Genomic DNA, 16324 nt, shown 5'->3' on the forward strand with positions numbered 1-16324 from the left:
ACGGTACACATATTTTCGGTATTGTTACTTTTGAAATGAAACAAAATCTCACCTTTCAAATTACGTCAATTTTTTCAGGAAATTTAAACAATAAATTTACGCTCTTTCCTGTGGCGTGACAGATCGCTGTATTACGCCTCAAACGGCAGCGCAGCGCGCGATCATCCCTTCCTCTTTACTACTGGTTTTAACATGAAATAAACATGAATGAACATCTCATGCCGTATGTAATCGCACAATCAGTGTTTCAACCGCGGAAAGACGTCAAAACAAAATGCATTTTGTAGCATTTCACTGACCTCAGGCAAGTCATCAGTGTCCACAGCTTGTTAGTTTACTAGAGAAATGAAGTCTAGAGAAGAGCATTTTGAGAAATATTAGACTTTATTCTCATTATATTTTACTTTACCTGTTAGCAATGTCTTAATTATTAATTTGTGTTTAAATAAATCTGTTATGAAACAAGTTATGACAGCCACTGTGTAATTGAATATATTTCAACAGCAAATAGAAATTTTAGAATTTAGAACTTCATTTAAAAATTGCATTATGTGAAATTTATGTTTGTATACAATTTGAGTGTTGATTATTATATTTAAAAATAAATAGTAATTAAATTTAAGTTTGGGCTCTGTTGTTAATTGTACGCTTACAGTAATGTAAAAGGGCTCCTATAGTTTAGAGCATAAGCTGAGGTAGATTTTTTTCGCTAGGAAAATTTAAATTATAATTGAATTTATTTCAAGAAAGAGCAATTTGTTCAGTAAACCACTGTTTAATAAAAAAAGCAATTTTATGTTTAGTTTTTTCCCCCTGCTGTACTGAAATCATACCGAACTGTGACGTCAAAACCGAGGTACGTACCGAACCGTCATGTTTGTTTACCGTTACACCCCTACTGTATATAATAAATAATAATAGAATAGAATAATTCAAGAAATTGAAAACAGAAATTGATATCTACTGACAAAGTCATTCATTTTTAAAACAGACACACAGTGCATTTAAAGGATTACCCTGTTTTTTGATATTTGATTCATTTATGATTACTGGATAAGAATTTTTGAAATAGTTTTGATTCAGACTGATGACTGATATGTTCGACTGATTCATTGAAAAGAACCAATTCAAGTGAACAATTTGCTCATGAATCAATATATATAACTATTATAGAGTCTAGAGTATAACTATAATGCATATTCATGATAGAAATGTTTGAAATGTTCATTACTTTTACCTGGTTTTATAGAATCTTTTTTTTCCCATGCCACGGTAAAGTCACTGTGACACACGGCTTATAAAAGACACACACACACACAAACTTTTAATGTTTAGTTATATGGTTCATTAGCTTAACTGTTGGGTGTTTACGGTTGGTGTGCAAGATGCTGCATTAATATACACGTTCAGAAGTTTGCGGTAACATTCTTTAATATTTATGTTTTTGAAAGATGTCTCTGATGCTCACCAAGTCTGCAATTATTTAATCCAAAATACCGTAAAAACATTACAATTTTTGAATAACTGTTGTCTTTAATTATAAAAGCTTAGATTAAAGCTGCAGTCTGTAACCTTTTTTTGGTTAAAAATCATCCGAAATCAATATTTGAGCAAGTACATAACCAGCCAGTGTTCAAAACTATCGCCTTACTTTAGCCCGATTCACAACGGTTAGCTTATAATAATGTTTTCTAATTTGAGTGGTACGGGTAGGTTTTCGCGGGAAATTCAAGCATGGCGCTGCGTCATTACGTCATGTCTGTAAACATAGAGAAGTTGTCCCGGCTAGAAGGCTATCGCATGTGAGGATCCTGCAGGTGAAGGATCGTTTATAGCCTTTTCTCACAGCAGCTGGAATAATTAAATGTATCATTTTGATGGCGGATTGTAATCCATAAAGGATTATGTGTTTATGAAACACATGTGAATTAAATTAAATTATATTCCAGTTTTAAATGTGCTTCTGATTACAGATAGTCTGGGATTACACAAGATTTGTATTTTAAAGACAACCAGTTCGAAGGGAGCATAATTTGCTTTTTGGGTTAAAATAATTTCTTAATATGAAATTTAGGGTTGGGTCGATAGACGATGCCATGGTCCATCGCCGATGGCTGACAGACATTACGATGTTAAGCTGACATCGTGATTCCTACCCCCCCCCAACCCCACCCCCGCAATCCGCCGCATCCCAGTTCCGTGTTTGGAAAGGAAATTAAGTGTAATACGGAAACCCTAAAGGGAATAAATAGCCTATGAGAAGGGAGGATAAAAAAAATATTTCAATACTTTTTCTCGCAATTATATCGTTGGGTAAGTATAGGCGACTGTATATAAATTGCGGGCATCAGGGAGCCGCTATTGAAACCGCTTTCGATTGCACGCTCTCATTTCACTTTCACTTTCGAGATTCGCGATCACAAGGACTCTATACTATGGAGCAGCAGTACTTGCCACACATTTGACAAGATTAGATGTTTGTCATTGGTGCTCAGGATCTGGAAATCATTTGCTGTCGTCCTATCAGACATTTCTCCTTGCTCTGTGTATGTTGTAAATTAACTTTCATGTACTGTAATGCAACAGGCTACCGCTAGCAAGCGGCTAACCTTGTAGTGGCTCCGTAGAACGCGTTATTTGTTTCACGCTTCAGGCATACCCCTAACCCTGCCCCCCGATGTCATCATCCATCACGATGTTTCACTGTAGACATCGTCTGATGCCAATTTGGTAGACATCGCCCAATCCTAATGAAATTCGAATAGTATGGCAATTAGAGATTAGACTGTACAGAAATCGAAATCTACTCGCTTATACACACTATTCTCATAGTCCCCAATGATGATGTTGTTAGCAATTAACTATTTGAGAATAAAGTATAACAATAATAATAATTTGCACGGTTTGATGTGATATGAGCTCATTTATATTAAATCACCATTGGTAGCACGATTTATTGTAATGATTTTTTCCTCAGTTGGTCAGAACAAACGTGGCAGACTTGTTACTTACTTGTTCAGATGGCAGTATACGGTGAAAATGCTAATTTGAGTCATATATTCCAAGTATATGTGAGTGCAAAGTACAATATCCACACCGGTGCGGTGACTGACTGCCACACATACTCTTCAGAACATTAGATTCATCCGCGCTCGAGCCGTGCCGACTCACAACCCACGCAAGCTAGATAATTCCGCACACAGCTGCAATTCTAGGTTTTCAAACAGAGATGGCGACAAAGAGGCAAAACTTGAGGACTGCAGCTTTAAATTACAATTTATTCCTGCGATGGCAAAGCAAATTTTTAGGGTTCTTTACTGAATATAAATTTCAAAAGCATTTATATGAGTGAAATAGGAATTTTTGAAAAGTCTTTACTGTCACTTTTGATAAATTTAATGCATCCTTGCTGAATAAAAGAATAAAAATGTACTGACCGAGATTGTAGAATATGATGCATCACATCATAGATATATTTAAACGTGGCTCATCCAATCAGATCATTGTAGTAACCCTCCATTTATAATCCACATTTTTGCAATGCATTCCTTGGATGGCTTTACAGTAGGGGCCATCGCTGTGCTGCCGTTAATATTCTTCCCCTTCCTCAGGTACCCCCAAAGCGTTGTGAGCCTGGCTTCAGGGGGTCTGCCTCCACCAGTGGAGGGCATCATGCCAAGCACCGTGCCCATCGCCCACAGCCTGTCCACCGCAGCCCACCCTCCACACGCCCCGTCACCTGGCCAAACCGGCAAAGCTGAACCCGATAGAGAGCAGCACCCCAACGAACAGTTGTAGCCCCCTCTTCAAAGTACCACTATAGAACTCTCCTGGTCCTTCTTTACCCCAAAGAAGAGGAGTGCAAACAGGCTCCCGGGCTCAGAACCAGCCACTAAAAATAACCACGACTCCGAAGTAGCCAACTCTTCGACTGAAGGTGGTGGACTTGCGCTCTTTGAAGTGTCTAGTGGGAAAAAAAACAACAAAAAAGAGAAAATCTTGTGGATTTCAAACTTCTCCCTGATGCAAAATCCTGCTGTTTTAGATTGTAGTCTGTCCAAGTGCAGTGGGCGATCTTTTATCTGTTATTTTGTCTGTCTAATGGGTTTCATTAAAACAACAGTAGCTATTACATGAATGTAACCTGTTTGTGTACAGTTTTTAAGGCATCATCAGTGGTTTGTAGATGAGAAAAAAAAACTGAAACCGCATGAAGGGAGGCATCTTACCACCTGATTATAGATACCATAACAAAAAGCATATTAGTTTCGCTCGTTTGATTTTCAAAGCCCCGAAAGAGGCGGGATTTGCACACCCTCTCAGGAAAATTTATTTCCCCCCCCCTCCCTTCCTTTTAAATTAAACCACATAGTGCATTGTTTTTGTACCCATTTGTCTTTTGTAGTCAAATTTCAGTACAGTACTTTAAATAACTACACTCAGTATGTTTTTATTTTTAGAGCATGTATTACTTTCTGTGTTAAAGGTTAAAAAGAAAACAGAAAAGTTCAGTTTTTGAACAAAAAAAAACAAACAATTTGTCTTGTGCAAAGCTGGCGTAATGCTTGCCTGTTTGTGTGTGACTTGATTGTACCGTGTTTTTCAGGATGCCGGGATACTTGCAGCTCTCCATCGCCTACATAGTTTCCTTCCTGGTAAAGTGGTAGGCTAGCAATATACATACTATATATACTATGAGATATTAATATTTTTCGTTAAACAGAATCCAAAAAGAAATGTTTGTGACTGTATGCATTTGTATGAATTATTTTAAATGAAATAAAAGTCTGAGTTAAACGACACGGCAGCGTTTCTGTGAGTTGCTCTCGAGCTGATGTCATGCCAGGACAAGAGAAACAGTGCAGGTTCAGGTTTCCTTTGTATTTGAACCCATTTCAGGATATAAACACAATCACTGTGAGCGCCCGCTTGTGGACGTTACTTCTGTAATATGCAGATCAAAAGGTACCAACCAGGCATCATGCTGAAAATACTTCATACAGGGGAATTGGGTTTTAACCTCAAAGCTGTGATCGAGCTCGCTCTGAAGAATTTGTATTAAAGGATTCGTTCACACAAATGTTATGTAATTTACTCACACTCGTGTTGTTCAAAACCAATGTGAAAATGGAGAAATTTTGAAGAATGTTCATCTGGGTTTATCCAGCTCCAAAAAGGTTTTATTTAATTAAAAAAAAATTATAGAGAGCTGACAAAACGATTCATCGTGATTAATCGCATCCAAAATAAAAGTTTGTTTTTACATAATATATATGTTACGTACTGTCTATATTTATATGTAGGCCTATATAAACACACACGCGCGTATATATTTAAGAAATGTGTATATATATATTAATATTTATATATGATTTGTATATATATTCTGACTAAATCAACCTGACATTTTGATTGAAATTTTAATTTTTAATTTAATTTTTAAAGGGAAGATCAATTAGAAAATATTGTAGAAATTGTAGGTTGGCAATTTTTTGGTTGTAGTGAGTAACAATAACATGGATTTAGAAAAGTTGAATTTTCATTTTGGATGAAATTCGAAACCCTTCGAGATCTGCCACCATCAAGCGCACAGAAACAATTCCCGCCCTATATTTTGTTCGTTAATCCGATTCACACCAACGTACCTCACAATATGGTAAAAGGATCTGTCACGACTTCCGATGCAAATTTAAGTTCACAGAAAATGTTCTCCTTCCACTATAGCATTAAAATCTCACGAATACTCGCACATATTAGGTTTTACCATCATCAACGGCAAACTACATTACATCTTGCCTGTCTCATGACTGTTATATACTGAAGATACTATATGTTTTCATTGTGTGGAAAAGAGCAGCATGAACATTCCGCTAAATTTCTCTTTTTGTGTTCCACAATAGATTTCGGAATGACATGAGGGTGGGAAATTCTTTTTTCACTTTAGCTTGATCTACTTTAACACACAAGATAAAATCATCAAACCAGTGCACTAGCTAGCAAGCGCCTGTAAGTAGGTGGTCAGAAGCATTGAACTGGGAATGTTCTTTACACATTGAGGTGGGGGTGGTGATGAAACTGATCCCTGCACATGCTGTTTTCCTTCCAGCAATGTCTCTCAGCAGACCTCCATAATTCCTGCATCCTGTCCTCTGCTTGTTCTGGATTTCGTTTTGGTGCGTTTTGCCATTGAACATAAGAAGAGGCCTTAGAGAGTCCCTGAGCGGTTTGTCAAACCAAGGAAAACGAACGAACGGACACTTAATTCTACACAAGCGCTGCAGAGCGTTATAAAGCGTCTGATTCGTTTACAATCGTCATTGTTAAATAAGCCCTGTTCAACAGCTTTGTAAACATGCATGTGCGATCTGAATGTGTCAGGGTAGCTTAACATTATCTAACCCAAGTGTTCATACTGCATGCCATGCGCTAGAATCGGAGTGATACATTCTCATTCGGACCACGGTTATAGGTCCTATTACTCAATTTTGGGGGTTATATATGTTCATAACAGTTCATGAGATTGTTGTGATGCTGGCGACACTGAATCCAGATGGGAAATGTGATCATAAAGGGCATGAAATGAACTGAATTTAGTATGTGGGAGGGTTTGGTTGCGTCTGCCACTTGGGAGGCGCGCTCTGTATTTCCGGCGTGTTGTGATGTCCGTTGGGCGTCAGTCTGTCCTGAAAAATGTACAGGTTGTTGCTGGCTGCGATGGCGATGATGTTCTCTTTGGGATGCCAGGCGGTATGGAGGATTTTCTTCCTGAAGTCCAGACTGTCCACGCTGACGTCCGTCTCTTTCTGTTTCTTGCCCACGCACACGCGCCGCGGCTGCAGGACCGCCCGCCGCTTGCACACCTCCCGACTGGCCTCCAGAGTCACGTCACGCAGACTCGCCCGGTCAAACATTCGGAAGTAGTTGTTGTAGGCGCCTGTCATGATCACGCTGCAGAGGAAGAAGAGAGGGATTGAGAGGGAACAGACTCAGAGCAGCTGGATCCGCTCGGGTTATGTTTCAAAGGTCAAAGGTGATGTTTTGAGGGTGATTGGCCTCACCTGTCCGTTCCGTTCCAGGCACATTCAAACTTGTCAAAAATACAATCGCTTTCATACAAAGAGCACAATTTGGTTCGCAAGTAGTCGTGGACCTAAAAACACAAGCAAACATGAGAATTCTGTACAAAAACATAAGAGATAAGGTTAGTCATGTTTAGTACACGATGCATGCAGTCAAGCTTCTTTAAATATAACCGTATAACAGGAATGTTGCTTGTAGCTGTATAAACTGTACTTTTTCTGCTTTCCAATAGAGAATGAAAGGCATTTTTAAAGATTTTACCTTACTTTTTATCCAACCACATCAAGATTCTGTTGCATTTCATCAAAGAAATGTACTGTGGCTGCCCTCACTATTGCTTGAAGATTTGTTTAGATTTATTTATATTGTACAGTATATATATATATATATATATATATATATATATATAAAAAATAACTTAAATGATTTTAGCAAATGGCTGCAATATAACAAAGAGTGAAAAATTTAAGGGGGTCTGAATACTTTCCGTACCCACTGTATATAATGTGCATATCGCTGTGTATATGTATTTTAGTATAATTGATATACTATATATATATTCATATTTTACTAGCTGCTATTTTTCCATTTTTTGAAGTTTTAGTAATTTGTCATTTTTATTTTTATATATTTGCGAGTATTTTTATTGTTATAATTATTCCTATTTAGCTTTCATTTATTTTTATTTTAGTACTTTAAACTTATTTTGAAGTTAGTTTTTCATTTAATATTTAGATGTATTTGTATTTTAAGTTCATTTTAATTAACAACAATTATTTTTGATAACAGTTTGTTTTATTTAACAATAGCAACATTTAATATTTTTTTATAATTTATTTTAATTATATTTATTTTTAAATAATGTATACTTAATAGAAGGCAGAAACTTAACTTAATACGAAGTAAATATTTTCCACATTTTAATAATAATTTAGTGCAATAAATATATAAATCCATTTAATGTTGCAAACAACATTTTATCTTCATAATATCACACCTATTTCTAATTTTACAGGAATGAGTCTCAGAATTAAGAACCAATGGTAACACCATTGTGGTTGTACAAGAAACACAGTATTGCAGTGGTACTTTTTCTTATGTTTGTGTTAGTGAAGCCAAACCAGCTTCATATGCACTGAGAAGCTTGCATATTTTCTCACTGAAACACTGTGTGAGTTTGTGTATAAGTGTGAGTGAGTGAGGAGGTGAGAGACCTGGTATGTCTCCACTGGTTTATTTTCCATGTTGAGGTCCCAGACTTTAACAGTGAGGTAATCTCTAGTGAGCAGGTAGCGGCCGCTATGACTGAACTTCACATCTGACACTGAGGAAACGATCTCGGAGAAGAACGATCGGTGGGATGGATCCACTACTTCTTCAAACACTAATGGAGTTTGCACATATACACACACAACATTACAATATAAAAATATAAACTATTAGGACATTAATACTATAACAAGTAAACCACCTTACATTAAATACTGACAATGGCAAATTGGGTTTCAGATCTGGAAGTTTAAGTGATTTATTTAACTTAAAGTGTTAGTTCACCCAAAAATGAAAATTAGCCCATAAATTACTCGCCTTCAAGCCATCCTAGGTGTATATGACTTTCTTCTTTCAGACGAATCCAGTCGGAGTTATATTAAAAATTGTCTTTGATCTTTCAAGCTGTTTAATGCCACTCAGCGGGTGTTGCATGCATCAGTCCAAAAGAAGTGAAATAAAAAGTGCCCATCCATTAAAAAAAAAAGTCTCTCACGGCTCCGGGGGGTGAACAAAGGCCTCGTGTAGTGAATCGATGCATTTTTGTAAGAAAAATATCCATATTCAAAACATAATCACTTTAATCTAGCTTGTGCTCACAGTTGTAAACGGAAACAGCTCCGGGCGATGACGTTGAGGTCAGCGTTGCGCATGCGCCGGTGAGTCTCGTGAAAACCAACGTTTGTTAACAGGAGCAAAGGAAGCAAAGTGTCCTTACTTTAGCAAAGGAAAACCAGTCTCCTCTTGGCTTATATCGAAATCCTCCGACATTCTTCTTTACAAATCCTCGTTTTGTACTTCTAATTAGTGACCGTTGTTTTGTTTTGATCTCTCCGCTGCGCTTCCGCGTTCGTCACTTCTTAGCGGCGCATGCACAATTCAGACCTCATACGTCATCCGCCCGGAGCTGCTTCCGTTTACAACAGTGAGCGCAAGCTACATTAAAGTGATTATTACATTTTGAATATGGATATTTTTCTTACAAAAACACAACGATTCGCTACACGAGGCCTTTGTTCACACCCCCGGAGCCATGTGAGACACTTTTTTTTTAATGGATGAGCGTATTTTTTTTCACTTCTTTTGGACTGATGCATGCGACACCCACTGAGTGGCACTAAACAGTTTGAAAGATCAAAGACAATTTTTTATATAACTCCGACTGGATTCGTCTGAAAGAAGGAAGTCATATACACCTAGGATGACTTGAGGATGAGTAATTTATGGGCTAATTTTCATTTTTGGGTGAACTTACCCGTTACATTTTATTTAACCTAAAACCCAGATTTTTGAGAAGACTTGTAATGTGGGTGTTTTAGTGGATATGTTCTTGGATCAACATCCTTATAAGTCTTGGAACAGCACTCTGAGTTCAGGGGTAGTTCATGGTTATGGTTGACAGGAATGTTGTTGCAAGACCAACAAAGTATGTTCATCCAGGAAAATGTCCTGCTTGGCGGTAGCTTGTATTACATGCGTATGCGTGGCTCACGTTTGGCATGTTGGTCACAGAGCGCGCTGGCTCTCATGTCGCAGAGGCGTGTGGTTCCTGTGCTGCTGCTGAAGGCCAGCAGGTGGCAGTGGTGAGGGTGAAACTCGGCCACCGTGATCACCTCACTGAGGTCCTCCATGTTTTCTGGCTTCAAATCCACAATATCTGAGAGAAATTCACTGAGGAAACCCAACACTCTGATTTTATGACACCCCGTATTCATAACATTTTTAAAGGCCACTTCACAGCAAGGATGATAAATATAACGATACATTTCAATTCAATAAATTTAATAATCATACAACAACAGGGAAGTCCACAGCACAACTATAACAATAACAACAGAGAAAATATATCGTTATATCGATATCGCATATCAATGAATGATAAAAACATCAACAGGCAATCAGAATCTACTCGACTTTTAAGGGCCTTTACTGTTAAGTATGGAAGCCTGTTGCAGCCACTGAATAAAAAATAAAACAAGGTATTTGTGACTTTATCTCACAATTCAGACTTTTTTCTCTCGCAATTGCGAGTTTACATCTCAGAATTACGAGATATAAACCCACAACTGTGAATCTCCCAATTCTGACAAAAAAGATATAAACAACTCGCAATGTCTAGATATAAATTTACAATTGCAAGAAAAAAGACAGAATTGCGAGATAAAGTCACAATTAACTTGAATAATTTTTTTGACTCAGTGGCAGAAATGGGCCTCCATAGCTCCATAAACAACACGAAAAATAACTATATAATGATAACAATCACTATAACTATAACGTTTTAATAATCATTCAAATTCTATGAGAATAGGGAAATCCCCACTACAACTATATTATGATTACGACACAAAGCAACAGTATTGTTAGAATTAGTATCAAAATAATTTTTTTCCAGCTGATGAACGATAAAAAACATTCAAAGCCAATAAGAATCCACTTGACTTTAAAGAGCTCGAGCATTTAAAGCAACAGACGAAAAACTGCAGTATGTGCTTAAAATAAACAGAACGCTACCATACACTGGCGTGGAATATAGCCATATACAGTATATATATAGCCATATACATCCACAGCCATATCACCCTGCAGCCCAAGACTGGTTGCCCACTGAAGCTGGTTGAGCCTGGTCAGTACCTGGATAGGAGACCTCCTGGGAAAACTAGGTTGCTGCTGGAAGAGGTGTTAGTGAGGCCAGCAGGGGGTGATCACCCTGTGGTCTGAGTGGGTCCTAATGCCCCAGTATAATGATGGGGACACTATACTGTCAAAAAGCACCGTTTTTCAGATGAGACATTAAACCGAGGTCCTGACTATCTGTGGTCATTAAAAATCCCATGGCACTTCTCGTAAAAGAGTAGGGGTGTAACTCCGGTGTCCTGGCCAAATTGCCCCCCTGGCCCTTGTCAATCATGGCCTCCTAATGATCCCCAACCACTTGACTGGCTCTATGACTCTCTCTCCTCTCCACCTGTAGCTGGTGTATGGTGAGCGCACTGGCGCCGCTGTCCTGTGGCTGCTGTCGCATCATCCAAGTGGATGCTGCACACTGGTGGTGGTTGAGGAGAGACCCCCCCACATGATTGTTAAAAGCGCTTTGGGTGTACAGCAATACACAATAAAGCGCTATATAAATGCATCATTCATTCATTCATATACATAGATTCCACAATCGACCGCTCCAGACATGTTAATGCATCTGCCATCTTGGAACGGTCAACATGTCGTCACTCATAGTAAAAATCGATGAGTTTTCAACCACCGAGATTTAAATTCAGAAGAAATGGGATAACATTTCACAGGTGAGAATATATTGGTTTGTGTTTTTATATGTATTAACTCAATATTACAGGTTTTTAAACTAAGGTAACTTTTTAATGGCGTGTTAAGCTAACAGCTTTGTCTTGCATTGTGTTAGTGTAGCAAAATCATCCACTGAAGTCTATTGCAGATATAGATAATCATGCATGCGTAAAACTACGGTTGCAGATGCACAGACAACTTGCTCTGGAGTGTTTTCATCTTTGACAATAGGGCAGACAGCTTACATACAGCAGCCTATAGAAACAGCTGCTAATGAGAAATCTATGTATATTTACATCTGTGGCTATTTTAGCAAAATGCTTTCTTCAGTATTTCCTCTGAAAAGATGTTTGGTGCCCAACATGTTAGAAACTGCATTTTTGCTTAATAAACACAAATATAAAACCCCATATCTCTCAGTGATCTTATTTACAGTACGATGCATGAGGATACTGAAGCTGCGGTCAGTGATGTTGAGATTCCACAGGTTAATTCTCAGGTCGTCGGCGGACAGGTACGTCTCACAGTCGCTGTTGACACTGATGGAGTTGATGTGATATGCATGTGCGTTAGCAAAAACACGCCGTGGGGACGCCTCCACCAGGAGATCCATCGGCCGCAGGACAGGGACCTGGACAATGCAGTAGCTCACATCAGGAAACAAGTATAAAGAAGAGAAGAAAACAGAAGGAGAAATGCAACACACCTGTAGAGTGGTGACTGTAGAGAGGTCCTTCAGTCTGCCCTCCTCATCTCTCAGATTATAGCCTTCTGCTCGCTTATCTCTCTCACTCACCTTCCACAGCTTTATGGTCTTGTCTGGAAAGAAATACAAAAAGTATGTTATTCTTAAAGCAACAGTACGGTGTTTTGGCATTGAGTGAGATTAGGTTGTGTTAGCAAGGCTTTCAGCTCTTACCATTGGTGGCGAGGAGGAAGTGGGCGGGGTTATGCAGAGGCAGCCAGCGAATCTTATTGATTCTCTCCTCAATCTCCAAACTTTTCAGGTAATCAAACTCAGGCTCATGACTCTGAAATGTACTATAAACATTATATTCGCCCTAAAAGAGAGAGGCAAGGGGACAAGATAACAGAAAATAGTGACATTGTTTGCATGAATGAATTAACTGTCCACAACAAAATGAATGGACTTTTCACAATTCCAGAGAAGAGGAAGTTCACAATAGCATTTCTATGACTCTCCAAAAAGTGGAAAACAAATAGAGATTGTTTTAATTGGTCAGAAGAGGGAAAGATATCAAATTTGCTGTCACTCCCTCAGCTGTCAGTATTAGAAACACTCACACAGCAGCTTTAACTAGTTTTACAGTGGTGTGAAAAAGTGTTGGCCCCCTTCCTGATTTCTTATTTTTTTGCATGTTTATCACACTTTAATGTTTCAGATCATCAAACTAATTTAAATATTAGTCAAAGATAACACAAGTAGTAATTACCTTTTATAGGTTATATAACATATAGTTTTATAAATGCAATATTTTTAAGAATGGAAATATACCAAATCTGTCTAGATTCACAATGTTAATAACTGCGGAAAAGCATCATCACAAAAGGGTCCATGATTTGTTTTTTCTTAATATTGCTGCTTACGTCCTGTACTAAGTAAATATTATAATAATAGGTTAAACTAGGTAACATTTAAAATATGATTTATTATAATAAACAAAATATCTGAAACAATTTAATTATAAAAGGCCCTGTGAAATCTAAATCAAAGCATTGTGGTTTTGTGCACTTTTAGGCCATCTGTATGCAAAAAGTTAACAAAATAAACATAAACAAGATATGCACTTTTAACATTTATTGGGTCTCATTGTAAAAACATGAGGGGAATAATCTTGGGTGTAAATCATTCATAAAACAATTCTTACATAAACTGCCAAAACTGACAAGATACGTAAGGATGATAATCTACAATGATAATGTCTCCTCCCAATATATTATAAATATCATCTGCGCCAACTCACAACAGCAAGAAAATAATGGTGCTACTGATGTAAACTGAAAGTTACTGACTGAAAAAAAGAAAAGAAAGAAAAGAAAGAAACAAAAAATGCTTCAGTGTTCTATTCCAGCTTCCTGTTTCAATAGGAAGTTTGTGAAAAAGGGAACATAAAAAATGTGTTATTCAGAGATTTGTCTGACCTGTGGTTCTCTCTGAAAGATGACAACCCTCCCACCCTTATCACCCGTGGCCAAGAACTCTCCGGTCTGGTTGAACTCCACCGTAGAGATGACATCCGCTGGATCACAGACAAGAATGAAAAAGAAAAAAAAAATGTCTTTTCGCTTTGGTAAAATTCTATTTAAGATCAGATGTGCCTCACACTGCTTTGCCAAAGTAAATGAATGCAATATTTGTATTTGAACATAGATCCAAAAACAGCATAAATGCAAAGGTGCACGTTCACTTTGTTAATACAAAGGTCAAAGGGTTTTTCTGTCTAGTGTCTAGTTACATCACTAGTCAAAAGTTTGGACATTTCAGTTTTTATTATGACTAATTTTCGCATTTTAAAATGATGGGAAAGTCATCAGAATTAGCACGAATGAAAAAAAATGGAAATGATGTATTCATCAAAATGGTAAATTGGAATGATCATACTTTGACTCAGCATTCAGCTCTGTACACTAGGGTTATTATAGTTAAATGAAAAAAAAGTGATTAAAAAGTTTGTTTAAATTTTTATATATACAGTGGGTACGGAAAGTATTCAGACCCCCTTCAGGGTTATTATAGTTAAATGAAAAAAAAGTGATTAAAAAGTTTGTTTAAATTTTTATATATATATATATATATATATATATATACTGTATATATATAACATACTTGTTTTATTTCAGCTAGTTGCTAAGGAAGCATTTCTCATTTTCATACAGTTTAACTTTATGTACTAAAATTACTAATAACAAAAGTGAAATAAAAATAACAAAATGTAACAAAAATGACAAAAACACAACAAAAATCACTAAAATTTTAACTGAAATTAGGCAAGGCAAGGCAAGGCAAGTTTATTTGTATAGCACATTGATAAATTAAATGAAAAGGAAAATATAACAACTAATTCAAACTGTTAAAAATTGTAATAGTCTCTGATATTAAAATAACACTGCTTGCTCTCTCACAAAACGTCATGAGTTGCATCATGGGATGGTTGTAAACAGGCACGGCGCCAGAATTTTTTCTCTACCTGTGCTAAGGGGGGGCTAGACCAATATGTGGGGGTGCTAAGAAAATATATGATATTGATGACGTCAGAGTTACTTCATAAAGAAATGGGGCTAAACTGAGGCTATTAAAAATTCTGACGGGGCTATAGCCCCCCCTTAGCCCCGGTGTAGCGCCGTCACTGGTTGTAAACAGTATTGAACTAGTTCCCACTTGTTGACTGCTTCATATAAAGATGCTTATCATTGTCTTGTAATTTCAAGCATTTCAGCAAAGCCTTGCAAGAAACAAATTCAGTCAAGTGTGTCCAAACTTTTGAGTGGCATTGTAGCTAGCTACTGTGAGTGTTTGTAGCGTGTGATTGTGTGTGTGTGTGTGTGTTACCCTCTGTGTACTCTGGCTCCAAGGCTGCGAGATCGGAACAGAGAACCGGGCTCAGCATTCTGGGACAGAACCAAGGGCGGGGCTGCAGCTCTACCAATCCTGCAAAGAGGCAGAGTCTCATGATGAGCCTTCAAATCTGAGTGGAAGGGTTACAACATGCTACCGGTGTTTTGATGTCTGCCAAAGAGACTCTCTCTCCTCTGCTGGAACGATTCCAGACACTGATATTCAAACATGCAGGTCACATGAGCGGCAGAAGAGATAAACCACAACCATCCAGATATACAGTATAGTCCTGATGTATTGCAATGGGCCTAGATTTGAGATTAGTGGATCTAATCCTGTTCTACATCAATATAAACATCAGATTATCGGGGGGAGGGGGTCCGCCACATATGTATATAAACATCTCCATCTGTTCAATAAGCCATTAAAGAGGATCACAAAGCACATTTATGCATGTAAATATTCAGACAGCATGAACGAAAAGGAAAATTCAAATGAATAACAAGACATACTTAGAAAAACACTCTTTTACCTTCTGTCACATTGCTGTGCTTACAGTCGTGTTCAGTTGCTGATGTATTCATTCAGTTCCATTGCTCTGTTGGTTTGTACAAAAGATGTCTGTGAAGGTGCGTGTTTGTTTGATGCATGAGCAGCACACCATCCATTTTTCAGCCATCAGCATGAAGGTCTGCTGCAAAGCGTCATGGGGTTTATGAGCAGTAAGTCCACACGAAGAGGCTGATATAAACTCCTCAGAAAAACACTGAAGGAAAAGCTCAATCTCTTGGCTCAGCTGGGATGCATCTACACTCGTCTGGTTAATTCATTCCTGTTGGGTTTTCCTGAAATCAGAGGTAAACACATGACAGCTGGACTTGTGCGTAGGCATACTGATGTTTGTGCAAAAGAATGAGGGAGGGGTAAAATTCTGTCTGTTCTGCTGCATAGACTCCTCCTCCAAAGCACATCACAGAGAGATGCTGAGTGACATGCTCCCGTCCAATCGTGTCACTGGTCAGGGAGTTGTGGCCAATGAGAGAGCGGCTCAGCATCACAGTGAGCAGCAACCCCCCACTCCAGCCTCATACTGATACA

The 16324-nt window shown here is 37.9% G+C and overlaps 2 protein-coding genes across 8 annotated transcripts in view; one reads left to right on the top strand and one right to left on the bottom strand.

The window, feature by feature from the left end:
* Window positions 1–5216, top strand: part of LOC107588332 (C-terminal-binding protein 1) — a 31319-nt gene extending 26103 nt beyond the window's left edge. For 6 of the 7 annotated variants that reach the window (XM_016276393.1, XM_016276394.1, XM_016276396.1 and 3 more), the window contains one exon: window positions 3612–5216. In XM_016276393.1, the coding sequence (XP_016131879.1) occupies window positions 3612–3798 (187 nt within the window). In that variant the 3' untranslated portion in view covers window positions 3799–5216. Of the gene's footprint in view, window positions 1–803; window positions 857–3611 lie in introns of all 7 variants that reach the window. The other variant, XM_016276397.1, reaches the window with a different exon arrangement.
* A 214-nt stretch (window positions 5217–5430) lies between these two features.
* Window positions 5431–16123, bottom strand: LOC107588330 (serine/threonine-protein phosphatase 2A 55 kDa regulatory subunit B beta isoform-like). Its single transcript, XM_016276388.1, has 10 exons — window positions 15759–16123; window positions 15221–15319; window positions 13813–13910; window positions 12569–12710; window positions 12356–12468; window positions 12103–12280; window positions 9842–10006; window positions 8295–8464; window positions 7059–7150; window positions 5431–6948 (listed from the first exon to the last, which is right to left on the bottom strand). Exons 1-10 carry the CDS (start codon window positions 15808–15810, stop codon window positions 6591–6593), a joined length of 1467 nt encoding a protein of 488 aa, XP_016131874.1. The 5' UTR covers window positions 15811–16123; the 3' UTR covers window positions 5431–6590.
* Window positions 16124–16324: the final 201 nt, after the last annotated feature.

The sequence above is a fragment of the Sinocyclocheilus grahami genome, unplaced genomic scaffold (assembly GCF_001515645.1).
Source record: "Sinocyclocheilus grahami isolate Dianchi unplaced genomic scaffold, SAMN03320097.WGS_v1.1 scaffold102.1, whole genome shotgun sequence".
Lineage (NCBI taxonomy): Eukaryota > Metazoa > Chordata > Actinopteri > Cypriniformes > Cyprinidae > Sinocyclocheilus > Sinocyclocheilus grahami.